Raw genomic sequence first — 26288 nt, 5'->3', positions numbered from 1 at the left:
TGGATTGAGCATCGGCCTGCGAGCCAAGTGTCGCTGGTTCGATTCCCAGTCAGGGCACATGACTAGGTTGCAGGCCAGGTCCCCAGTTGGGGGCGCAAGTGAGAGGCAACCACACAGTGATGTTTTTCTCCCTTTCTCCTTTCCCCTCTCTCTAAAAATAAACAAATAATTTTTTTTTAAAAAGACTTGAACAGATGTCTCAAAGAAGCCATACAAACGGTTAATAGTAAGTACATGAAAAGGTACTCCTGTTAATCATTAGGAAAATGCAAAATTAAAACCACAAGATACCACTACACACTCAATACAATCAAAAAGGTCAATTAAAACCAAGCCACTTTGGAAAATAGTTTGGCAGTCTCTTAAAAAGTTAAACATGAGCTGCCCTAGCCTGGTGGTTCAGCTGATTTTGGAACATTGTCCTATACACCAAAAAAGGTTGCAGGTTAGACCTCCCGGCACACATATAGGAGGCAACCAATCGCTGTTTCTCTCACATCAATGCTTTCCTCCCCACCTCCCTACCTCTTAAATCACTAAAAATATCCTCTGGTGAGAATTTTAAAAGTTAAGCATGAGCTTACCATAAACCCCAGCAATTCTATTTCTAGAAATCTACCCAAGAGAAATTAAAACATATGCCCACTCAAGACTATGTAAATGTTCATAACAGCATTATGCATAATAGCCAAACTGGAAACATTCCATATATTTATCAGCTAGTAAACAAATTAATAAAATGTGCTACATCCACACGATGCAACACTATTCAGCAATAAAAAGTAATGATATAATGATATTTACTGTAACATGGACAAGCCTCAAAAACATTATGTTAAATGAAAGAAGTCACACACAAGACTACATACATATCATATGATTCCATTTACATGAAATGTCCCGAAAAGAGAATTTCATGGAGTATGAAAGCAGATTAGTGGTTGCCTAGGGCTGGAGTGAAAGGAGAAACTCACTGAAAAAGAATTCAAGAGAATCTGGGGGAAAGATGGAAATGTTCTAAAGCTGGACTGCAGTGATAATGGCAGAACTCTATAAATTTAATAAAACCACTGAATAAGTACAATTACAATGAGTGAATTTTATGGTATAAAGTTCATATAGTACCTTTTGAAAAAGTAATTACAAAATATATACATATATTTTTCCTATATATTTATGTATGTATTTAATAACTCCAGGGGAAACAGAAAGTATATAAGGGAATGTAATAATAATATTTTATGGTTCAACTACAAAAATATTTGCATATTCATAATAATATAATTATTATGCAATTGTAAATCAATGATGAACCTTAACCTAATAAAAAAGATGTCTATTTGAGAGCAGGGAGTATATGTAAAACTTCATTTCTCATCATCAACAGCAGGAAGCCAAAGGATAGTGTCTAAAGTCAATAAGCCAATAGTAGAATAAGCATGTTATTTAAATAAACAGCAATAAGCAGAAGAAATAAAATGGTTTTTCCCAGGAAGGAAAAGTTTATCAACTAAGCCTGAGCTGAATATGATTACACGGTTCGTGAAAAGTGCTCGAGAGCAGACACCTTTACAGCCCTTCCTGCACTAGAGGGCGCCGGCGACACCGCGGAAGGACACCGCCGCTGCCGTCAGACACGGGGGAGAAGCAATTATCTGAATAAACGCGGCATGAAGACTGAAAGCGGGGCTCTAGACAACCTAGCGGAAGAAAAAAAGAGTGGTTTCATATCTCCTTGTAATGTGAAAGTAAGACAGAAGTATTTCTAGTTAAAAGGGGGGCCAGTAAGGAAATTATTACAGATTTTAAGATACAAAAGGGACGTGAAACATTTTGCTTCTGAACCAGTCATTTTAATCCAGTGTCCACCTGGGAGAGGGGGTGACATAAAATTTCTCACTCAACGAGTAAGTTCTAGCGGGAATCTATATTAACCACAGCAGATGACACATTTATTGCTAGACAGTCTAAGCTTGTATTGGGGGGTGGGGGGTGAATAGGGCACTCCTAAAATTCATTCTTCACAGCAACTAGAATGTTGTTTTTAAAAATGTAAAATAGATCATGTCACTTCCCTGCTTAAAACCTTTAAAGGCATATCAGCAGTAAATTGAGGGCAATATCCATGTATTCATTCAACAAATACTCATTGATCTTCTCCTACACACCAGGCTCTGCTCTAAACAAGGTCACAGCTCACACTTCTATTTTAGAGGGAGAGACAATCAAGCACCCACATTAGATAATTTCAGATAACAATCAGGAGTTCAAAGGAGATACAACCCAACAGTCAGGTTACATGCGTGGACAACTGTACATTGGTGCAGTCAGGGAAGGCTTCTTTTGAGTAGTAAACTTTGTACCCAAATAAGAAGGAGGTAAGGATCTGGGTGAAGGTCACTGCAAATCTGAGGGGGGTGGGGCAGGGAGACAGTGACTCCACAGGCCCGAAGCTGGGATCAAGCTTGATGAGTCCAAGAATGAAAAGGATAGCCAGTGAGGCTAAAGCGAACTGAGACCTGCAGGAACTGGAATTACAGAGGCAGGCAGTAGGCTCCCCTGAGAATGCCCTATACCAACCCATATGATGGGGTAACAGTCCCCCACAAAAAAAGGATGAAGTACTGACTCATGCTACAACATGATGAACCTTGAAAACCCTACACCAAGTGAAAGAAGCCAGTCGCCAAAGACCAGATATTGTACGATTCCATTTGTACAAAATGTCCAGAATAGGCAAGCTCACAGAGAAAGATTCAGTGGTTGCTTAGGGCTGGGATGAAGGGATGGGGGGGTAGGTAAGTGACGGCTAAAGGACATGAGGCTTCTTTAAGGCTCCATTTTTAAGGACAACAGTATCAGACTTTTGTTTGCAAAACTATATATTGCAATTTATTAGTCCAGGAAGAGAATCAATTTTGGTCAATCGATTGTTGGTCACAACAACAATTTTTTTTTAATGGAATTAAATAGAATGGAAAATATCACAGTGCTTAGAACATAGTAAAAGTAAGTACTACTCGGTAAGACTTAATTTTAAGTTATATTCACACAGATGTGTGCACGTGTACAATGAATCGCAATGGTGTTGCTTACTAGCAGGTGCCGACTTTTTTCAGACTGAAAAAAACTTGAACATCCTCACTATGTCTTTCATTCTAACTCTCCCCAGGGGAGGAAAAGGAGCCATTATTTCTTTGCCACCAAACCAAATGAGTATAAAAGAAAATGAGTTTGCAACTGTCCAAGGCTACCAACCAAAATAACTAAAATCCCTGAAAGCTGACGTACGAAAACTTGGACTAAAATAAAGTCCTTTCCAGGGATAAAGTGGAGAACTGTTTAGAAAAAGTTAAGTGAAAAAAAAAATTATTGAGAATACTTTGGAAAAAATATATATCCCTTGGCATTTTAAGTCTATCCTCTAAATTAAAAGGCTGCCACTCCGAATTTAAATCTCTAATTGTTTAAGTAACATCTGTTAACTTAAACATCTCCTTGGGTAGTTCGACTTTGTTACCGTGAATCATCTGAACATGTCCATACTGTGGCTTTACAACAGAATTTTAGAAAGTTGAAGGGAAAAAAGTCTAAGAAGCCACTGACTTAACATTTAAAAAATCAGATAAAGAGCTTGACACCATGACATTACTTTTTTTCTTTATATTTAAAATACAAAAAGATAAAATTGTGGACCATAAGCTAGTCTACAAATAAGAAAGAAAACTTAGCCCTGGCTGCTGTGGCTCAGTGGATTGAGTGTCGGCCTGCAAACCAAGTGTCGTTGGTTCGATTCCCAGTCAGGGCACATAACTAGGATGCATGTCAGGTCTCCAGTCGGGGGCGCGAGTGAGAGGCAACCACACAGTGATGTTTCTCTCCCTCTCTCCTTTCCCCTCTCTCTAAAATCAGATAAATAAAATAAAATAACCTTATTTAAAAAAAAAAAAAAGAAAAGAAAGAAAGAAAACTTGCCAGAAATAAGTTATTCAGGGACTTTTTGGTCATATGAAGACTTTAGGCTGCCATCTTCCCCAAAGACTCCACCTATCTTGTCTTGACTCACCAGCAAGAGAACCCCCAGCTCAAACAGTGCGCACTGAGAGAAGAACCCAAAAGGGAAATACAAGGCATGGAGGCTGGAAATCCGGGGTTCAAGCCCAATTATGCCACTTACCTCTATGTGACATTGGGAAGTTCATGTAAAAATCGCTGCTTTGGTTTTCTTATCTATAAATATGGGTAAAAAAACCCAACCTACCTAGCAGAGCTACCATGAAGATCAAAACTGATTATACATGGAAGCACACATTATAAACAATCAAGTACTTCACAAGTATTCATTTTTATTAAATATAATTAGCTAATATTCCCATTTTCATAGCTGACTCAACACCTGACCCCAACAAGAGTCTGTGCTATCACCTGCCGCCTCAAGTGTGGTGGCCGTGCTGCACCCCAAGCATCAGGCATGGCGCCATAATCCCACACCCCGGTTACTCTAGGAAGAGGAGGTCCACTGTATTTCTCAGTCTATAGCCAGAGTGACCATCCATCCCATTCCTGCAGCTTTGCTTAGGGCTGTGTTACCATTGACATCCCTTTGCATTCTCAAAAGTGCCCCAACTTCAATGATAAATTATAAGGTCACCCGAATTCTATAAGACATAAAGTTGTGGCACCGAGAGGTAGCAAGGGGCTGGCTTTAGGATTCCACTGTACATTCCAGGAGCCCCCTGAAAGCCATCACAAATAAACAAACAATGCTAGCAAAAACAGCAAACTCGCTATGCCAAACTAAGCCTCATCAGAGTGCTGCTCCTAAACCCCTCCTATATGAAAACTCTGGAACTAATGCACACAATATTCTCTCATTTAAAACATTACAAACCGACAAAATATTCCAACCTTAATCAACACTTGTGAACTCTTATACACATAAATCACAAAGAAACAGTCAACTAGGAATCTAAGCCACTACATTGTATCATCAACCTAAAACCCTGCATAGCCTTAGATAAAGCAGTCACCTTTCTGAGCTGATTCTCACCTCTGAAAATCTGAACGTCTGTCCCCTCCACGCCCACACAGAGACCACACTAGCAAGCAGCGAAGTGCTTCGAGTGCTTTAGAAAAGCAACGGATTGCCGTCCCATAAAGCTTGGTAACTGGTTAAGAAAGCAGGCTAAGGTGACCTTGCATAAAAAAATGAAAGCTCTGCAAGGTGGCGGGTACTTTTTTTCCCCTCCTTTCCTTCACGGGTTTTTAATTCAAATGTGTTGCCAGGAACTACATAACAGGATAGAAAGGGTGACTAAAACAGTGAAACGTTAGTCTACTTCATGCTAAGGAACTTGGTTGTAATAGTCTTTAACCCAGGGTCACAGACTCCTAGACCTACGGCACAGCTTCGGAGGGTCTATGAAGCCCCTAAATGTACTACAGACTGATCGGGCACCCGTGCACACAGCCACGCTCTCCCCTGGGTGAGTCGGCGATTCCCAGCACAGAGGAAAGGGCCTGCAGCAAATAAAGACCAAGTTTAGCTCTTATCCAGCTACTGATCTGTATTGTTACCTTGGCTAAATCCTTTTCATCTCTGTGTGCCTCAGTTTCCTTATCTTTCCAAAGGGAGTATTTGCTTTATCTACTTCAAAAGATGGTTGTTAGGGTACAATGAGATAATACTGATGAAAGTGCTCTGCACCAATCAAAAACCCTGTAATTTGTATCCCTTTTAAAATCACCAGTAGATGCTGATAAAAATCCTGCCTGGGAACGGCTCCAATTTATTTAGAAAGGAACAGCAAAATAATTTTTAAAACGCAAATAATGACACACAATTAAATTCACCTTCACCCCACTCCCCAGCTGCTGCGTTCGCTGAGCCAGACCACTCTGGGGAGATGCGGAGATCTCAAGTTCAGTGCCTGCCCGGCTCAGGCCGCTGAGGAACCAGTGTTTCACACTGATAAATCCCACCCAAATCTCAGAGCACAAAGTGCGAGTTCACAAGGTTAGGCGCATTAATTAGCCGTACTCATTTGGATTCTGTATTCATCAAATACAACAGGCAGCTATTCCATATTTGCCTATTTGCACTACTCTTAAGATCTCGAATTCAAAGATTTAGCCACAGAACAAAGCCCAGGAAAGTAAACTAAAATAAACCTGTCACCATCAGAATGTGCCCCAAAGTAAATGAGCAGCTTTAAACCACAGCCAAGGGTCTGCACAGGCCTCCAGGGGAGACAGCATGAGTAATGAACGTACAGGTTACAGAGGGGGCTCCCTGCTGCACGCGAAAGGAAAAATGAAGGAGTTCCAAGCAGATGCTCTAGTTTTTGTGCTTTAACAAATTCCTCTTAATTCCTTGTGCTTGGCTCCTTATTGATCAGCAATCCCCACAGGAAGAACACAACGTTATACAATACAGTACCCTTTTAGATTCTTTTAAACTCAGTAAGTCTATTTCCATACTTCAATTAGTTTTACCTTCCTCTATTTAAAATCAGCCTATTCCAAAATAAGCAACACTTTATAAATAATTAAATACTTGTATTAGCATGCAAAACTATGTTAAGAGACTGACCTTGATCCCTAATACTTTAAGGGTCACAGGTGAAAAGCACAGAAACAGAAAATATCACTCCTTCAGAGCAGCCCACAGACCTTGAGTGCACAACAGAACTGCATACAGGAACTGCTAAATATCAGAATGACAAAGCCCAGTCTCAGACCTCACTCAATCAGAATCCTGGGGGCTAGATCTTCAGGCAACAATATTTTTCTGATGTATGGACAGGAAATAGAACTTCTATCACAGGGCACAGATTTCACAGCCTACAGAAGCTCTAAGGCAAACCCATAGCAGAAAGAAAGAAAAAAAACCCTAGATATTCTCTTTAGATCTGCAGTAAGTGACCATATCTTTCACCAAAAACTTCCACAGAGGCCACCTTAAATTCCAACAGTGATGATCCCACAGGGAGATGGTCACAGAGATGAACAACACTTTCTCTCTTCCTTTTTCTCCACATCCTATCTGATGCCAGCCCAGCACCAAAAGTGCAAGGATTAGGCAAATACTCTCAAATCTGGAAGGCCCCCCAAAGAGATGACTACTGATTATGGAGCCCTCCTAGCTTTAGAAATCAGCTTCAGGAGCTTTGATGAGATTCAATTCATTTCTGGAAAAGAGAACTGTGTCCGCTTTGGTTTAGCACTCTGATGATTCATATCCCTTGGACAAGCCTAATAACGGTGGCATTTTTTTTCTGACAACTCTATAAGGAATGGCAGATAAGCATTCAATGATATTTCTAGGGACTACCCTTTCAAGGCCTCTGAAGAATGTCAATATCCCCAAACAGCAAGAAGGTGAATTCAGAGGCCTGGTGCCTTAAGCCACGCCATCTCTCTGAAGCAGCCTCGCCTAGTCTTCTACCTTAACTCTGCTTCAGCCTCATCTGCTCAAAGCTTCAAATAGCAAAAGAGAGGGAAGGCATTTTACACACTCACCTAAACCACACAGACGGTATCTCGTAGGATGCAGTTCTGCCCTAAACCACAATAGGGCCTGGGCTTTTTCCAGTCGTCCTTCCTATCTAACAAAGAAAGACAGGAGAAACTTCCCCCTCTCAAGCAAGCCTTCCCTGATTAAAACCATAAGGCTGAATTCCCCCAGGGAGGAGAATGGAATTTTCTTGTTGCAGATTATTGCAGGACTCAAAAAACTCAAAAAATCTGTGCAAGCAGGGGTGAAGTGACAGAGAACAAAGAGACAAGTCCGGCATTTAGAGTGGTGAGGCATCAAGAAAATGTGGTTTAAAATTATTACATAGCCTGGAGAAGAAAAAAACAAAGCAATTATGATTGCACTTGAGTGGTTTTTCCCCTATAATAGCCAGTATTTCAATAAGGTGATTACAATACTTTTCAGATTGAGAAATATAGGGTGGGGGAAAAGTACGTTTGCAGTTGTTCGTATGGAAAATACAAGAATAAATAATAATACAAGAATAAATTGTTTCACATACAAACAATTGTAAATCTACCTTTGCTCCACTCTATATACCTTATTTCTATCTCTAAAACATAAATTCACTGCTGAAATTAACCATGTCGCTCTTTAAAATAAAAAATTTCAGGAAATGCTCTCTATCACAGCATCCTTAGATAAAACAAGCACACGCACATATACATAAACATCATCTGAGTTATAAATAGCAGATACCAACCTGGCTGTCCCGTGCTGGGAATCCATGATAACCTGGGGTCAGAGGCTCGTTCTAAGAGAAAGAAAAGAAAACTATAAGAGAAAGAAAATATTAAGAAAAATAAAAATCATCCAAATTGATCAAATATAAATTCCTGCACCAGATCCTTGTTCTGTGGCTGTCTTCCACTCTACCTAACTACATACATTTTTCCCAGTTCAGCCTCTACAATGGAAAAAGCAAACAAGAAAACCAGTAATTGCTTACAAACACTATTTGTAAACACTGTTTTCCTCCTTGTACAGCTAAATCTACTCCCTTCCCAGTATATATCAACAAGGGTGCTACTGGGACTTGTTGAAGACCCATCCCTAACCTCACACCGCAGGACCTGAGCATTCCCGGCCCCTAACCACTAAAAGCCAGTAGCTGTCCTGAACCCAAGTCCCCTGGTTGAAAATGGCACAGCACCACCCCTATTGAGAACTACCTCTTGACCTGGAGAAATTTTAGCACAACCCCGCCCCCCCATCCAATCTGCTTTCCTTCTGTTCTTCAAAATTTTTAAAAATTGATTTGAGAGAGAGAGAGATCAATTTGCTATTCACCTAGTTATGCATTCATTGGTTGATTCTTCAATTCTTTTAAACCTAGATGAAATTCTACCTCTGTTCCAGACTTCCTCTACCACCTTTTATCATCTTAGAGACTTAAGTAATGCCTAACATGTATATAATGAGGTCTGTTCAGAAGTATCCAGCCATGTAATATGAAAAAGAGGCACATATTGAAGAAGTTACAAGATATAAGAAACATTGTACACAGGACAATGATGCCTCAGTCCTCTCCGAAGTAGGCACCTTGGGACCTCACACAGTTCTCCCAGTCGCCATCAGCTGTCCCGTTGTATTTTCCTGAATCGCATCGATGGTTTGAAATTTCTTCCCTTTCAAAGGTGATTTTAGTTTTGGAAAAGTGAGAAGTCACAGGGTGCCAAATCTGGGATGTATGGGGACTGAGTCACCTGGGTGACTTTATGTTTTGCAAAAAAACTGCACGAGACGTGATGCATGAGCGGGCGCGTTGTTGTGATGAAGCTGCCGATCACCAGGTGCCCACAGCTGCGGCCTTCTGAGTCATCCCAATAGTTTCCACCGAAGAATGTTCAAGCTTAACACAAAATCTGATAAAGATTCACTGCTCTACTTGTTCAGTCATTTTGAATGCAACAGCCACACAGTACACATGCTCACTCAGCAGTGTCTACCGCCCCCACTGACTAATACAGAGAAGTTGTCATTGTTCACACACGTGCATTCCAGTCCACTCTCCTTGGCCGCCAGGTTACACTGATGTCCCACAAACTGTTCTCATTATATTGACAATGGTTGGACTTTTTCTGGACAGATCTCATATGTTAAAATGTGTTTAGGTTACTTGTACAATTCACTTTTCATACTACTTATGACTCAAATTTATTTTTGTAAAGGTGTATTATGTTGTGTGTCTCATATTCACATTAATCATTAAATCTAGATCTTTGAGGGCAAAAATGATATAGCTAATAAAACCTATGCAGCCCTGGCCCGGTGGCTCAGTAGGTTGGAGCATTGTCCCATACACCAAAAGGTTGCAGGTTCAATCCCCAGTCAGGGTATATACCTAGATTGCAGGTTTACTCCTTTAGTGAGCATGCGGAAGGCAAGCAATTAATAGCTCTCCCTCCCTTCTTTCCTCTCTCTCTCTCTCTCTCTCTCTCCCCGCTTCTCTTCTCCCCTCTCTCCCCTTCCCCCTCTAAAATCAATAAACATATCCTCCAGTGAGGATTTTAAGAAAGAAACATAGAAGTGACAAAACAATCTTGAGAAAGCAGAACAAAGTTCGGAAAACTCATACTCCCTGATTTCAAAGTTTACTACAAAGTTCAGTAATGAAGGTATTGTAATACTGACATAAGGACAGACATACAGACCAACGGAGCACTCCTGAAGTCCCCAAATAAACCCCTGCAGTTATGACAAATTGATTTTTGAAAGGGTGCCCCCCCAAAAAAATCAAGGGAGGAGAAAAGTAGTAGTTTCAATAAATGGTGCTAGGACAACTGGATATCCACATGTACAATAAAAGAATGAAGTTGGACCTCAATCTCACACCATACACAAAATTAACTCAAAATTCATCACGGACTTTAAACCATAAAACTCTTAGAAGAAACATAAGAGTAAACCTTCTTCACCTTTGATTAGGCAATAATTTTTCCAATATGGCACCAAAAACACAAGTGACAAAGGAAAAACTAATTGGGACTTCCTCAAAATTTAAAAACTTTTGTTCTTCAAAGGACGCCACCAGTTCTAAGGATCTAATGTACAGCATAGTAATTATAGCTAATAATACTATATCATATACTTGAAAGTTACTAAGAAAGGCAATCTTAAACGTTCTCACAGGGAAAAAAAGAAATGTTAATTACACGACATGATGCAGGTGTTAGCTGAGGCGATGGTGGTAATCACTTTGCCATATGTAAGTGCAGCAAATCAACACACTATTCACCTTAAACTTACACGATGTTACACGTCAACCATAACTCGATAAAGCTGAGGGGTTGAGAGGAAGACGCAATCAAGTGAAAAGACAACCCACAGAACAGGAGAAAATATCTGTAAATCTTATGTCTGATAAGGGACTTGTATTTAGAACATAACATAAAGAACACTTTTACAACAACGAAAAGACAAATAAACCAAATTTTAAAATGAGCAAAGGGTTTGAACAGGAAGTTCTCCAAGTAAGTATACAAGTGTCGAATAAGCCCGTGAAAAGATGTTCAACAGCATTAGTCATTAAGGAAATGCAAATCAAAACTACAGTGATACAACATTTCACACCCATCAGAATGGCTATAATAAAAAGTTGACCAATAACAAGTTTTGGAAAAAACATGGAGAAATTGGACTCTCATACACTGCTGGTAAGAACATAAAACGGTACAGCCACTTTGGAAACAGTATGTCAGACCCTCAAAGCGTTAAAACAGAGTTACTATGGGACTGGGCAATTCTACACCCAGTCTAACTAAGGAAATGAGAACATATATCCACCCCAAACCTTGTACACAAATGTTCATAGCAGCGTTATTTCCTAACAGCCAAATGTTCCTCAACTGATGACTGGACAGCAATGAAAAGGAATGAAGTGCAGACATGACATGGGTGAAATCTTGAAAACATCAATGCTAAATGAAAAAAGCCAGAGTTACAAAAGGTTACATGTTGTAGGATTCCATTTATATGAAATATCCAGAATGGGCAAATGCACGGAGGAAGAAAGTAAATTAGTAGTTCCAGAAGCTAAAGGGGAAGAATGGGGAGTGACCGCTGAGAGGTACTAGGCTCACTCTTGGTAATGAAAATATTCTGGAATTAAGAGAGGTAATGGATGCACAACTCGATGACTGTATACTAAGCCCACCAAAACGCTAAAGACGGCCAAACATACTTTAAAAGGGTGAGATTTATGGTCTGTGAATTAAATGTCAATAAACCTATTATTTAAAAATAAATTACAGGCAATGTTGGCTATTTTCACACTAATTTTTACAGGGGAGACATACACAGCTTAGACTGTAACCAAAGAACAGGGCTCCTTCTGAAACGCACAAGGGCCTTGTTTGTTCTGCATCCTACAAATTTATTTAAACACCACCCCCTACTGATTTTTAACAATGATGATGATAAAAATGATAACACTAGATACTGAGCACCTGATTGGGTATAGCTTTCGGGTGAAGGGGAGAAGGGAGAGAAAGCAGCAGAGAGGCAATAATAAGGTGGAGCTAGTAAGTGGGAGAGTCAGACTTTCAACCCAGGTCTGCTGGACTCCAAGGCTCCTGTTCTTTCCATTTTATCAAGTTCTCTTCACTAATGACCACTCCACATTCTTCCTTTACAGCGACTATGTCAAGATTGTCTGAGAAAGGAATTACATGATTAAGGAAGTAATCAAAAACACCCAAAAGCATCATTAACAGTGATCCATCAAACCCAGGGAACATCCATGTTTAAAACATATTCTCGGGTTCAACAATGCAGAACACTCTTTATAATATAGGAACAAAATCACATTCCTACAAGCCAGTATTGTCAAAAACTTTAACAGCAGAGACAGAGAGCAGGCTGCCCAGGGCGTACAGAGGGAACGACGCGCCCTTCCCCTGCCTTAGCGGTGCAGCACTCCCCTGTGGCTCCCTCTCTCCCACAGGCTCCTCGGACCTCTCCAGCCCTCGGACCCCCCGACTCTCTGAAAGCGGCCTGCACTTAATGTCAAAGGCTTGCCTTCCTTTCTGACTTTACCATGCATATACCTCTCCCTTCAAAATACATAAATTTGTATGCTTTTGAAGTTTATAAAAATGGATCCTACTGTATGTATTCTTTAGCAATTTCCTTCTTTAACTCAATACTGTTCACTAATTTTAACTACTGTTTAGTATTCTAGCTTATGAACATGTCACAATTTATTTACTTGTCTTATTTTCCTGTTAATATAATTTAAATGGTTTCAGTTCTCTTTGTTAGCACTCACAAATGATGCTACGAACATTCTTTCAGATTTGGGATATTTTTTACTCATGAGATTGGTGAAAACAGTATCACAAATTGGCAAGAAGATTAAATAGATATCTCCATCTAATAGTAGAAATTTAAGTATATTAGGACCAGTGTTTCGGAAAGCTATTTGACAATAATTATTAAAATATTAAGTGCACATACCTTCTTATAATTTCACATTTTTGGTCTCTTACCTAAACAATCACTTGCACATGTGCTCAAAAAAGCATATGCAAAAATTTTCAACAGTTTGTAATAGTGAAAAACTAGAAAGAACCTCAAATCTCCATTAATAAGAGGGAAACAGTATCATCAACTATTAAATTATTTTAACACCTCCTGTGCAACTTTTTAAAAAGGTAAAATCTCTATCAATTATCTAAGTCAGAGTAAATGATTGCAAAACAGTGGGGTTTTTTATTACAATTTGAAAAACGGCATTTCTACATGTGTATAAAAAAGTAAATAAATGCAGACATAGAAGGGCATACAACAAACCTGTAACTTCTAAGAGTGCTTACCTCTAGGGAGAAGAATAAGATTTGTGAAAGGTTGAAAGGGTATACTTTGTAAAATTCATGCATTACTTAGTGTACTAAGCTTACAAAAACACCTTCACATCATCTTATTTAATCTTCACAATGCAGAAACTAGGTTTTACAACCTTCATTTTACAGATGACAAAACTAAATTTCAGGAAGATTAAGTGATTTGTTCAAGGACAAACAGCTAATGATAATGGCTTAGCTCCTGCAAACTTAGTCTTTACTCTATACCTAGTGCTTCTGCTGCTGCATGACAACTAGCAAATAAAAGCATTCCCCTGGTCCAGGCAGGGATGATCACGTGCAGATCTGAGTTTTTAATCCGCGTCAAAATAATAACTGACATTTAAAGCAGAGATGGATTCACAAGACAAGCTAATGGGACAGATGGGACAGAAGCCTACCTAACATGCTAAACTCTCAAGAGGAAAGCAAGCCCTGAGCAGCTAGCTATGTGCCCATACGCAAGAACGACTGGCCTGGTAAGGCTGAGAGAGTTAGATACTGCCTGCCTGGCACAGAGACGGCTCAAAAATAAAGTAAATGCATGAGAAATAAAATACCAACCACAAGAGTCCTGGCTGACTACAGAGGACGGCAATTAAACCAGTTTAAAAGCTTCCGGTTAGTGAACCTGTGAAAGAGCAACAGAAGGGTCCTTAAGCGACTGCCCGAAATGGCAACTGTGATGCACTGTGCGCATGCAGGGGACACGGAGAGGTGCAGAAAGCATCGCCTGACTTCTGTGTTCTCCACTGGCTGCTCAGAAGCTCCCACACGCACGTGTGTCGAAAAAATACATTTAAGCAGAAGAATCCTTCATTTATTCAGTAAGAGCGGAGAGAACAATTGCTTTATTACAGGCACTGTGCTGGGATCCTTGCCCTTGAGGAGCTCAGAGTCATAATAATTACAAGGCAATGTGACTGATGCCATACCTAAAGTCTATAAAAAGACCTTCAGGACTCCAAAAGATCTTTTTCAAAAGTGTGTGTGTGTGGTGGTGGGGGGAGGGATGGTGATGATAACCTCTAACCTCATATTGGAGGACAAGATCTGCAATACTGCGGCAGATTGATGCATGCGGAAAAGACAAATTCTAAAGCCACTTTCTAAACGCATTTTCAATATCATCAATAGCATTTCTAAACAACGTTGCCCATTTCAAATTAAAATTACCCAGAATACTGCACCTGACAGGAAAAGCAAAAGTACTGTTTTCTTAAGCATTTGATAGCTTAACACTAAAGATCAAAAAAGCTCTGCTTCTGTTACTAGAGTACTTCTTAACTGGCTTCTATGGCTAGGAGCAGGGTGCAGAAAATTGGACAAGCACAATGAAGTTACACCAAGCAATTAAAAAACAATTTAAGCCCACTCTGTTGTCCTTTGTGTCTAACAAAATCAAACCCATTTCACCAAATGGAAGGGGAAGAAAAATACTGAGAAATGGAACAAACTAAATTCTTGCCACGATGCACTACAGGGAGAGGCAAGTTAAAGGAAGCAAAGGAAAGGAAGAAAGAAAGCTGTCCTTTATAAACAAAACTTGGGCAGTGCTACAGGCCCAGATCCTCGCCGACTTAATCCCAGTCGAGAGTGGATTTCACATTACCTTACACACATTTAACAATGGGAGGAAAGATTTATTTAGACCATACGGGCTGGAAAAAAAGGCAAGTCAAGTTTCCCATGATATTTCACTACCTTGTTTTTCAGCCAAAGTTACTGGTTTTCAAGTAGTAAACCTATTTTTGAATCAGGAGATGGAAGGGAACATAATGGGGACTGAAGTCGCACCTAAATTCCATATGCCATTTATTACAAGCAAAAACCAGTCCCAGCCCTGGCCGGGTAGCTCAGTCAGTTGGAGCGCTGTCCCATACACCAAAAGGTTGAAGGTTCAATCCCCAGTCTGGGCACATTCACCTAGATTGCGGATTCGGTCCCCAGTTGGTGCACATACAAGAGCCAACCTATCGATGTTTCTCACATCGATGTCTGTCTGTCTGTCTGTCTATCTGTCTCTCTCAAATCAATAAATATGTCTTCAGGTGAGGATTAAAAAAAAAAAGTCCCCTCCTGGCTGATGTGGCTCAGTGGATTGAGTGTCGGCCTGCAAACCAAGTGTCGCTGGTTCGATTCCCAGTCAGGGCACATGACAAGGCTGCACGTCAGGTCCCCAGTTGGGGGCATGAGTGAGAGGCAACCACACAGTGATGTTTCTCTCCCTCTCTTTCTCCTTTCCCCACTCTCTAAAAATAAATAAATAAATAAGCAAACAAATAAACAAAAAGTCCCAGCAACACGTACCTTTGTCTCAGAAAAACATTGCTAACAGACCAGAGCACCACTGTTTCTAAACCATATAAGGTTCAAGGTACCCACAGATAAGATAAAAGTTTATAGGGGATATGAATCTGGCAATATCTTAACAACATAGTCGCAGGATGAGGTCCACTTGTTAACTGGTAAACTAAGCTTTAATGTTCCAAAAAAATAAAACGTAATTCATTCCACCTCCCCATCAAGACAACTAATGACAGTTCTTTGTGCCCCTCACCCCTCCATCCCAAACTCCCCCTTTCTCTCTCTCTCTCTCTCTTTTATTTTAAGTTAAAAATATCCTAGTAAGCCAGACCTGAGTGGCTCAGTAGATTGAGAGCCTGCCTGCAAAACAAAAAATGCCCTAGTATAAGTAGTATTTTTTACATCTGACACAAATTTATTGGGTCTTCAAAGCCACCTTTGGAACACACTAAAATTCTCCTTTTCAGTAACAGTCACAGATTTCGAAGAGATGACCAATCAAACCCCTTTTCTCTATAGGTGAGGAAACAAGAGACCTAGAGAAGTGCCCTGTCCACCGTCAAGTCAACTAAGAAGATGTAAAAAAAAAGACCTAGAATTTAGAACTCCTGACTCTCAAATCCTGTAGGCTATCCTTGTCTCAGACTCTGCTAACTGCAGATACAGCCGGCCCCTCTCATGCTGCTAGAGGGAAGGCACGGACTTTGGACGTCAAAGAGATGCAGGTTCACATACTGGCCGTGTCACTCTCTAACTACGTAACTCTGGTGAAGGTACTTAATCTCTCTGACCCTCAGCTTTCTCAAGTGTGTAACAGATAATGTCTGCCTCAGAAAGCTGTGACAATTAAATGAGAATGCAGGTGATGTTTATCTAGCCCACTATTTAACATACAGAAGCTCCGTAAGAATTCCTTCCCCACCCCTGTGTCTGTAAGCTGCAAATGACTTCAGAGAAAAATTGAATCAATCTACAGGACTCGTACCGCACCCCCCCCCCCCAAAAAAACCCAGCTTTCAATTTTTCTTAGCTTATTCTAAAGTCAGTTCTTTAGGAATATGTGCCAAATGGCCATCCAGTCTCCCTTAAGGTGTTCAAAAATTAGGTAAAAATTAGTGATGTTGGAAATCAGTTCCAGCATTCAACGCAAGAATGATGAGGTGACCTCCAAGGTGACAAAAGCAACTTTCCCTCTTGTGACATATGTACTTCATACAGCTATCAGGCCACTCTGCTGGACCAATTCCTATTGGCTAACACTCTCAGGTCCCTAACTTTTCCTTTACAAATCCATTCTGTTCTTTTTTTTTAATTAAAATTCAATCATGAATAAAATTATATTTTGAAGTACATAAATAATAAATAAACCTCTCCTGCAATATACCCTTTCCAATACTAAGGTTTGAGATCATACTATAAACAGCCTTCAGCAGTTTCATTTTTTAAAAACCGTGGTTATATATATAAATAACATAAAATTTACCATATCGACCTTTTTTAAGATTTTATTTATTTATTCTTAGAGAGAGGGGAAGGGAGGGAGAAAGAGAGGGAGAGAAATATCTACTGGTTGCCTCTCCTATGCCCCCAAGTGGGGACCTGGCCCGCAGCCAGGTGTGCCCTGACTGGGGATTGAACGAGAGACCCTTTGGTTCGCAGGCTGGCGCTCAGTCCACCGAGCCACACAAGCCAGGGCATATCAACCAATTTTAAGTGTACAGTTCAGTGGCATTAAGCACATTCACACTGTGCAACTATCACCACCATCCATCTCCAGAACTTTCTCCAACTGGAACTCCACACCAATTTAACTCCCCAATACACCCCCCCAACCCCAGCACTTGGCAGCCATCATTCTTTCTGCCTCTATGAATCTGACGACTCTAGGAACCTCATATAAGTGGAATCACACAATACTTCTCTTTTTGTGACTGGCTTATTTCACTTACCATGCTTTCATGATTCATCCACATTTAGCATGAGTCAGAATGTCCTTCTTTTTAAGGCCGAATAGTAATTGTATGTATTTAGCACATTTTTTATCCATTCATCTGGTCATGGACACTCGGAGACACTTGGCTATTGCAAATAATGCTGCTTTGCACACGGGTGTAGAATATCTGTTAGAATCCCTGCTTTCAACTCTTTTGGGCATATGCCCAGCAGCAGAACTGCTGGGTTATCGGTGGCCTAGGTTTAGAACACTAGGAGGAATCGCCACACCCCTTCCCACAGCAGTGGCACCAGGTTCCATTCTCACCAGCAATGCAAAAGAGTTCCCATGTCTCTTGATATTTCGGTTTTTGTTTGTTTTTTATCATAGCCATTCTAATGGGTGTGACCTGCTTCTCATTGTGGTCTTGATTTGCATTCCCATGATTACTGATGTTAAGCATCATTTCATGTGTTTATTGGCCATCTGTATGTCTTCCTTAGAGAAATATCTATTCAAGTGCTACACCCATTTTTCAAATGGGCTATTGTTGTTGAGTTGTAGAAGTCTTTTATATTTTGAATATTAACCCCTTATCAGAATATAACTTGTAATGATTTGTAAATATTTTCTCCCATACATGGGCTACCTTTTTACTCTGTTGATAATGCCCTTTTGTGCATAAAAGCCTTTAATTTCCATGAAGTTCAATTTATCTATATTTTTCTTTTGTTATGTGTGCTTTTGGTGTCGTATCTAAAAATCCATTGCCAAATTCAAAGTCACATTTTAACCCTATGTTTTCGTCTAAGAGTTTTATAGTTTTAGCTTTTATGTTTAGGCCTTTGATCTATTCTGAGTTGATTTTGTATATGATGTAGGGTCCGACTTCATTTTTTTTGCATGTGTCTTACTTATATTTGAAGTTTCTTAGATCTCTATTTGTCATTTTCTTCCTGGTTTCTGAGCATTGAGGATTAAATATTCATTCTACCCATATGTGGTTATCAATTAATCGACCCAGCTCCAAATTCACCCTTTTTGCCTGCTCTGTGAAAATGAATCTGGGCCCTTTAAATACTTTTCCTTTGACAGCAGCCAGGAGGTCAAGCTTTGTCAGTAGAGAGCAAAGGAGAAACATTTTAGGAGGAGAGGTTTGCTTCTTGGCCCCAGTGTGCTTTCTCAGCAGCCTCCTCCCTCCCGGCCCCTGCAGTGCACGGCAGCCAGCAGCCCCCAGCAGCCCCAGCAGCCGGCTTCCCTGGTAACCCTCTTTGGTCTGTTATACGGCAGAGTGCCTCTGGTAAGACAACTCCCTATGAACAGCTTTCCCCAGTACCCTAGAACGTAGGTATCTGGCAACTTTAAAAAGGCAGATTCCCAACAAGTTCTTCCAGTCTGGTATCCCGGGGACTCATCTCTCTGCTACTCCGAGAGCCACAGCTGTGGCCTCTCCAACAAGGTCTAGATTTCAGACCCTAGTGCAGAGGGTGGGAAACAGAGAGATGCCTCTCTTTTGGGTGCTTTATCTCAGTCCTGCAGTAACAAATAATTAGATACTAATTATATTATTGGTATTTTATCATATATCAATCTCATTATATTACATTTGCTATTCTTGAGAGTTCTCTTTATTTCTCACAAGCCAAACCCTCACTACTTCAATCTTCTGTTGTAGTAAATAATTCTCGATATTACATCCTGGGTCCAAATTACTTGTAGTCTCTCTTTCCGGACAGAGCCCGGACTGACAGGGGTGAGCTGAAACAAAATATTAATAGCCACTTACTATATACAGGACAGATATTATGTTCAGTGTTTCCTATACATTATTGCTTTGCATTCTCTGTGACATACCTCTGTATAGAAAGAAAACAGAGGCTCAGAAAACTATGCAATTTGCCTACAAAATGACAAATCCAGGTCTGTCTGACACTAAAATCCCTGTTGATTCTCTGCTATGGCATTTATTTTTCTTCAAAGAACCAAGCAATACTTTTTAAGGAATTAAACATCTATGTACAGGGAAAGAATGAACACAGCAGGCCTGCCTGCTCTCCTTAGAAAGGGCAGTTTGCAAGGCTGGCCTTGGCAGGTGTCTTGAAACTTAGATTTCAGATGATTGTATTCCCAGAACTAGTAAGAGTGGCTCACCGTGCCAGAATTGTGCAGACAACAAGGCGTGTGCTGAACACCTGCTTTCCTTTTAGGAGTCTGGATTTTGGTGTGTGCTAGGCAGAAGCTGGCTCTGTGAACAAAACCTCCCACCCACCCTCGGCAAAGAAAAACCTGAGCACTATGTCTCTAATGATTTCCCTGGCAGACAACAGATGTCACAACTCACTGCTGAAGGAAGTAAGCACATCCCGTGTGACTCCACCAGGAGAGAACTCTTGGAAGCTTGACCCTGATTTCTTCTGGACTTCACCCAAACCCATTTTCTCCTTCTAATTTTACTCTACATCCATTCACTATTATAAATCATAGCCATGAGTATGACTAAACACTGAGTTCTGCAAATACTACTGAATCACTGGACCTAGGGTAGTCTTGGGGAGCCCCAACACAACCTATGAGGTGCCAAGCACTTTATTAAATGCAGAGGACACAAAGGCAAATAGGGCCTTTGCCCTCCAGGAATCTGACAGTCTATTTAAATTTCCCTTCTTTCACTTCTCTGATCGTCACTTCTTAGTCTGTTCTCCACTTAAAATAGATTAGATACATTTCCCTGAGCTAAATTTCATTCCTAGTGAAGTGATGCTAAATATTTAATAAGTCCATCAGGCCAAAGCTGAGATACAAAGCTCTAATAAACTCAGAGGCCACACAGTATTTTCTCTTTAGTTTCCCCATTTTATTGTGTTCCTCATTAAAAATAAATAGGCAAGCCCTTGTACATTGCTGGTGGGAATATAAAATGACGCAGCTGCTATAGAAAACAGTTTGGCAGTTCCTCAAAGTTAAATATAAAGCTACCATATGGCCCAGTAATTCCACTCCTAGATATATTCCCCAAAGAATTAAAAAGAGGTACTCAAACACTTGTACACACATGTTCAAAGCAGCACTATGCACAACAGCTAAAAGATGAAAACAAAGGTCTATCAACAAATGAACTGCTAAACAAATTGTAGTATATACATACAAAGGAATAGTATTTAGTTATAAAAAGGAACAATGGGCTGCCATATGCTACAACAGATAAACCCTGAAAACATTATGTGGAGTGAAAGAAGCCAGATACAAAAGGTCACATATTGTATGATCCCCTTTATGTGATATATTCAGAACAGGTAAATTCAGAGACAGAAAGCAAACTGGTGGTCGTCAGGGTCTGAAGGGGAAATGGAGGGGACTGCTTAATGGGTACAGGTGATTGTTTTGGGGGTGATGAAATGTTTCGAATTAGAGAGGGGTGGTGGCTACACAACACTGTAAATATACTAAATACCACCTAATTCTTCACTTCAAAAAGTTAATTTTATGTTATGTAAATTTCATCTCAATAAAAACGTTTTGAAAAGCAATGCAGTGTACACTATGAGGAAATTGAAGAAAACTAAACCTTCCTGATGTTATCTTAATTGGTACTTGTAGCTTGACTTCACTGCAATAGATACATAGTAAAAAAAAAAAAAAAAGGTGCTATATTTTAGTATATGCCCTGGAAAACTGTTTAAAGACTCAAAGTGGCAGGCCCTGGCTGCTGTGGCTCAGTGAATTGAGTGTCAGCCTGCGAGCCAAGGGTCGCTGGTTCGATTCCCAGTCAGGGCACATAACTAGGTTGCATGTCAGGTCCCCAGTTGGGGGCGCGAGTGAAAAGCAACCACACAGTGATGTTTCTCTCCCTCTCTTTCTCCTTTCCTCTCTAAATAAATAAATAAATAAAAACAAATAAGTTATTTTTTTAAAAAAGACTCAAAGTGGATCTTAACAATAATACAGACATGATGCAACAGTTAAGCATATATGTTCTTCAAAAACTAGAAGAAAAGCATGTTTCTAAATTATTATATAATTTTGTATGTGATTTAGAATATGCATGTGTAAATAAATAAAAATCAATATTTTAAAGATATTTACCTATTTCATAACATCCCTAAAAGTTGATACATTTAGGTTGGCCTATCCTTTCAATGGAAGAACAGCATTAGGTCTTATATTCAGGGTTTCCTCACATTCAGACATACACAACACATATACGTACCTTTTTTATTTTTTAAGGCTAGAAGAATGCATCCCAAAATGTTTAGTGATTATATGTTCCTGGTGTTGAGTTTGAGTATATGAGTGATACACACTTCTTTATTTTCCCTAACTGTATTTTCTAATTTTTCAGTAATGAACATGCATTTTTTTTATTTAACCATTAAAAACATGGAGACAATAACAGTACCTCCTCAAGGACGCTGTGAAGAGTAAATGATATACTACACACAAAGCCCTCAAGACAGTATTCAGAATATCATATGTACACAATAAATGTTAGGTAGTATGGTTATTATTATGTTTATGCTTCTGTAACCAGTCCTCAGGTACATGTCTTTCATTATCTGTGATAGAAGCACTGACCTTGATCCAGGCCTGTGTCACCTGAGTCAAGCCTAAATTAGTGTAACAACAGTTTCTTAGCTGGTCCAGTAGCACCCATCCACCTCTTCACAATTTGCTTACCAGGACCAGGGTTAATTTCATAAAACACCACTCACATCACTCCCATGCTAATGGCCCTCCACTGCTTATATGATCAAGTTACAAACATCCGAAATAGGACCTCACCTGGTCATTCCCTTTTTCTCTCTATTTACTGATGCCTTCGACAAACATTTACTGAGGGACTCTCGTGTGTTTGGTACTATGGTAGAAATAGGCGAATAGAATACGAGTTCTTCTCTTAAGCTCAAAGTCTATAAGAGACTAAAGGTCAGTATTTTTTCAAACTGTGAGTCAAGACCCATTCATGACTTATGTCAGAGGTCTCAACTGTTCTTAAAAGAAATAGAGCAGCAGTTGTCAAACTCTTTGGTCTTAGATTCCTTTACACCTTAAAAATTATTAACAATCCCCCAAAACTTCTGCTTATATGGGTTATAAGTACTGATATTTGCTCATTAGAAATGAAAATTGAGTAATTTTTAAAAATACCTGTTAATTCATTTTAACATACCAATAATAAGCCACTATGCTAACATTAAAAATATTTTATAAAACTTAACTATATTTGATAAAACAAAAACAAAATATAGTAAAAAGTTTTATTGTCATATTTTTATTAATATCCTTCACATCCAATTTAACAGAAGATGGCTACATTCTCCTATCAGCTTCTATATTCAATCTGTTGTGATGTTATCTTGGTTGAAATAAAGGAAGAAAACTTGACCTTCCATAGACATGTATTTAGAAAAGGGAAGTATTTTAATAGTCTTTTTCAAGTATCTATGGATAATATTCCTTAATACTGTACAAAACTTGAAAAGTGAGCTTCTTTTTTTTTTTTTTTTAATGCAATTTACTTTGCAAATCAGCGGCAGACAGCTGAATCCAGGTAATGATTATTATATACATTTATACACATTATGTACACGCAGTCTCCTCTCCAAGAACTGCACCTCTCCCCTCCCGCCTGCCTGCGCCCCGGCCCTAGAGTCTGTAGGGCTCCACCTGTCCCAAACCTCCTGCCCAGGTTGTTTTGTCTTTAAACTGTATTTTTTCCATTACTATGTAGTCCCTTATCCCTCCCTCCCCACTGCAGCCACCACACTGCTGCCCATGTCCATGAGTCCTTTTGCCTTTTTGCCAGATCCCTCCACCCTAACCTCCCCTCCCCCCACCAATAGCTGTCATCCTGCTGAGTCTGTCTCTGTTCTGCTTTCTAGTTCAGTTTGTTCATTAGATTCCAATAGAAGTTAGTTGCAACATGTCATCTGAAACCATATCAATGAATTTTTTATGCCCTGTTACATTAAAATCTATTTGTCTTACATTTTGAAGAAATTTTTACCTATCATGATTATGTAACATTAAGCACTGTTCATTTATAAAATACTGGTTCACTAAGCTATTAAGATCTAAATTTTGACACATTTCATTATATAATAGTAAAAAATTACATAAATCTCCATCAATCTCAGTGGAGCTGTCAAGCCCACTACCCAGAACACACACACGTTATCCAAAATTCTAGTTTTGCTTGCAAGCTCAAATTTTATCACTGGGAACAAATACTGCCATTGTTTTCCTTTAAGTGACTGACTCACTTCACTCACTTTTAATAAAATGTCTGCCAAATAGCCAAGTCTGAATAACGGCAGTAAAAATGTGTTCCCTGTAAAGAGCAGCCAGCTCAGATGGAGACAAATAATCAGAAGTGTTTTTCCCTGACAGGACCGTCATATTCAGAATGCAGAGAAACCTATGTGTATTACCCACTTTGTCGTCAAAGGAAGGAGTTAATAATACTAATCATTTTATTGCTTCATCAACAGCATTCTTAAGTGAAATACTGGTTTTTTCTTCTTTTTTACTGCAAGTGTGTGGTGGTGAGCAATATGACTACTAATGTGATTTGGTGCACTGTCTTGATCCACGCCAGGATGTCAGCAGTTTTTACCCATCATTGCTTATGCAACATCAGTGCAAATACCAACGCAGTAGGAAAGGCAAATAACGTCTTAGTGTTATGAAAATAGTTTTGACCTTCAAGACCCCCTAAAAGGGTCTTAGATTCCTTTAGGGGTACACTTTAAGAATCTGTGTACTAGACGACAATAAAATTTATTTTAAAGTAAGAAAAAAAAAATCAAGTACCTCTCATTTAGTAAGCTAAGTATTATTTCATGAAACTTGTTTTAGTCATATATATACAGATAAATATTTAACTATGTACTAGGTTGTCACATAAAATGGATCTCTTATCATGAATCAAAAAAGCTTACAAAATACTCCTCTAGCCCATAGCAAGCACTCATCACTCCCTTCTTAAAAGTGCTATAGCATTTACTGAGCACTTGAGTTTGTTCCACTACAGACTAATTTCTAAATGTATTCTGTATATGCCTATGCCTCCTATTTCCAAAGAGATCATAAGTTCTCAAACTACATCTCTGTATATTCCTTCAAAGATACCAGATATATCACAGGTTCTCAAAAAAATTGTATTGCATTTCCTCATTAGCATATAATGAGCCTAAGAAGCAATTCGTCTATGGCACGCAAAGCCCTCAAAAACTTCCTAGTTCTAGCATGTCACAAATAACTCCGTGCACAGTGAAGTGCAAAGAAGAAGGTAGAGTCACCGGGAGCACAATGATCTGAGATGTGGCCTTGACACTTACAAGCGCCATGAATGTCACTTCATCTCTGAGCCTCAGATTCTTCACCTTCTAATGAGAACACCACCTACCTCCTGGGGTTGCCACAAGGGTTAAGTGAGAAAATACAGGCAAAGTGGCCTGGACAGTACCTGTTCCGTGGTGGGACAGCACTGCTGAAGAAGAAGAAGAAGAGGAAACAATGACTTACTCGTGCAGAACACTCACTGCATACAACACAGAGGCAGGTCCAACAAGTACAGGATCACAGATTTCCAGGGGACCACAGAGGTCATCTAATTCTAACCCAGCTCCGTTACCTGCATTCCCCTCACCCTGCCCCACAGCCCTACTCCCAGACAGATCTTACAGATAAGAAAACCAAAGTAGCACAAGGTTTTAAATGTCTTTCTCACAGTTACAGAGCCAGTGAGCAGAAGCTGGTGTCCAAAACATCCTCTTATTCATAACAATCCTGCGAGAGAGATAACATTAATCCTTTTTGATTCGTAAGAGAAACTCAGGGTCAGACTTCCTGAAGTTAAGTGCCATGTCCAAGGTCTCACAGGCAGCAAATAACAAAGAGGGCCATGGAACCCAAGGCTAACTGCCAGGTTGGGATTCTTCCAACTATAACTTAGAAAGCTATCAAAGAATATAAAATTCACTTTGTATAGCCACTGATAATTACCTGCATTTAGATTTGAATAGAGTTACTGACATTATGTGAATACATATTATGACCAAGTATGACAACTGATAACCCACCAACAAGTTAGTTTTATGTTGTGATCTTCAATTCAAACTGGTGTTTCACTGAACTTCACAAGCTTTGGCATTTAAAAAAAAAAAAAAAAAGGCTCGTCATCAGCCTCAGAGTGTAAAGGAAATATATATCCTAAAAAGATACAGACTATGTTGAATATCAGTCTTAATTTAAATTAACACTTTCACCAAAAAGGTCAACATAGACAAAATAAATTTTATTTTAACTGGCGTGTTTGAGCTATTTCAATTAGCTTTTGTAACAGTTGCATCGCTCACACTGCTTTTCAACATGACATCAAACCAGTTCTGCTGCTTGTGAGCAGAGTGACTTGGGGCACGTTACTCACCCTCTCTGATCTGTAAAACATGTGAATGTCCCTGTACGTTGCAGGTATGTTAAGATTACGCATAATGCACACAAAGCACCTAAGAGTTCTAAAGCACGTAAAGAAGAAAGCTGTTATGACAATTATTATTTTATGCTTTGAGTTCACAATCCTGTCTTACCCCTCAGTTCCCAGCAAAAGTGGGCCTATTTCCTACTCCTGCTGTTACTGCCAGTGCTTGACTGGCTACGACTAGCAATC

The 26288-nt window shown here is 39.6% G+C and overlaps 1 protein-coding gene across 16 annotated transcripts in view; it reads right to left on the bottom strand.

Annotated features, from left to right (window-relative positions):
• The window catches only part of RBFOX2 (RNA binding fox-1 homolog 2), a 248305-nt gene that overhangs the window by 158255 nt on the left and 63762 nt on the right, over positions 1-26288 (bottom strand). For all 16 annotated transcript variants that reach the window (XR_016510420.1, XM_090272516.1, XM_090272521.1 and 13 more), the window contains exon 2: positions 8241-8291. Coding sequence is in view for 15 of the 16 variants with exons in the window: in XM_090272516.1 (XP_090128642.1) it covers positions 8241-8291 (51 nt within the window). In the remaining variant the exon portion in view is untranslated. The remainder of the gene's footprint in view (positions 1-8240; positions 8292-26288) is intronic.

This window comes from Furipterus horrens, unplaced genomic scaffold (genome assembly GCF_987537825.1).
Source record: "Furipterus horrens unplaced genomic scaffold, mFurHor1.1.pri manual_scaffold_4, whole genome shotgun sequence".
NCBI lineage: Eukaryota > Metazoa > Chordata > Mammalia > Chiroptera > Furipteridae > Furipterus > Furipterus horrens.
The sequence above is the reverse complement of the archived record's forward strand: the minus strand, read 5'-3'. Positions and strand labels throughout refer to the sequence as shown.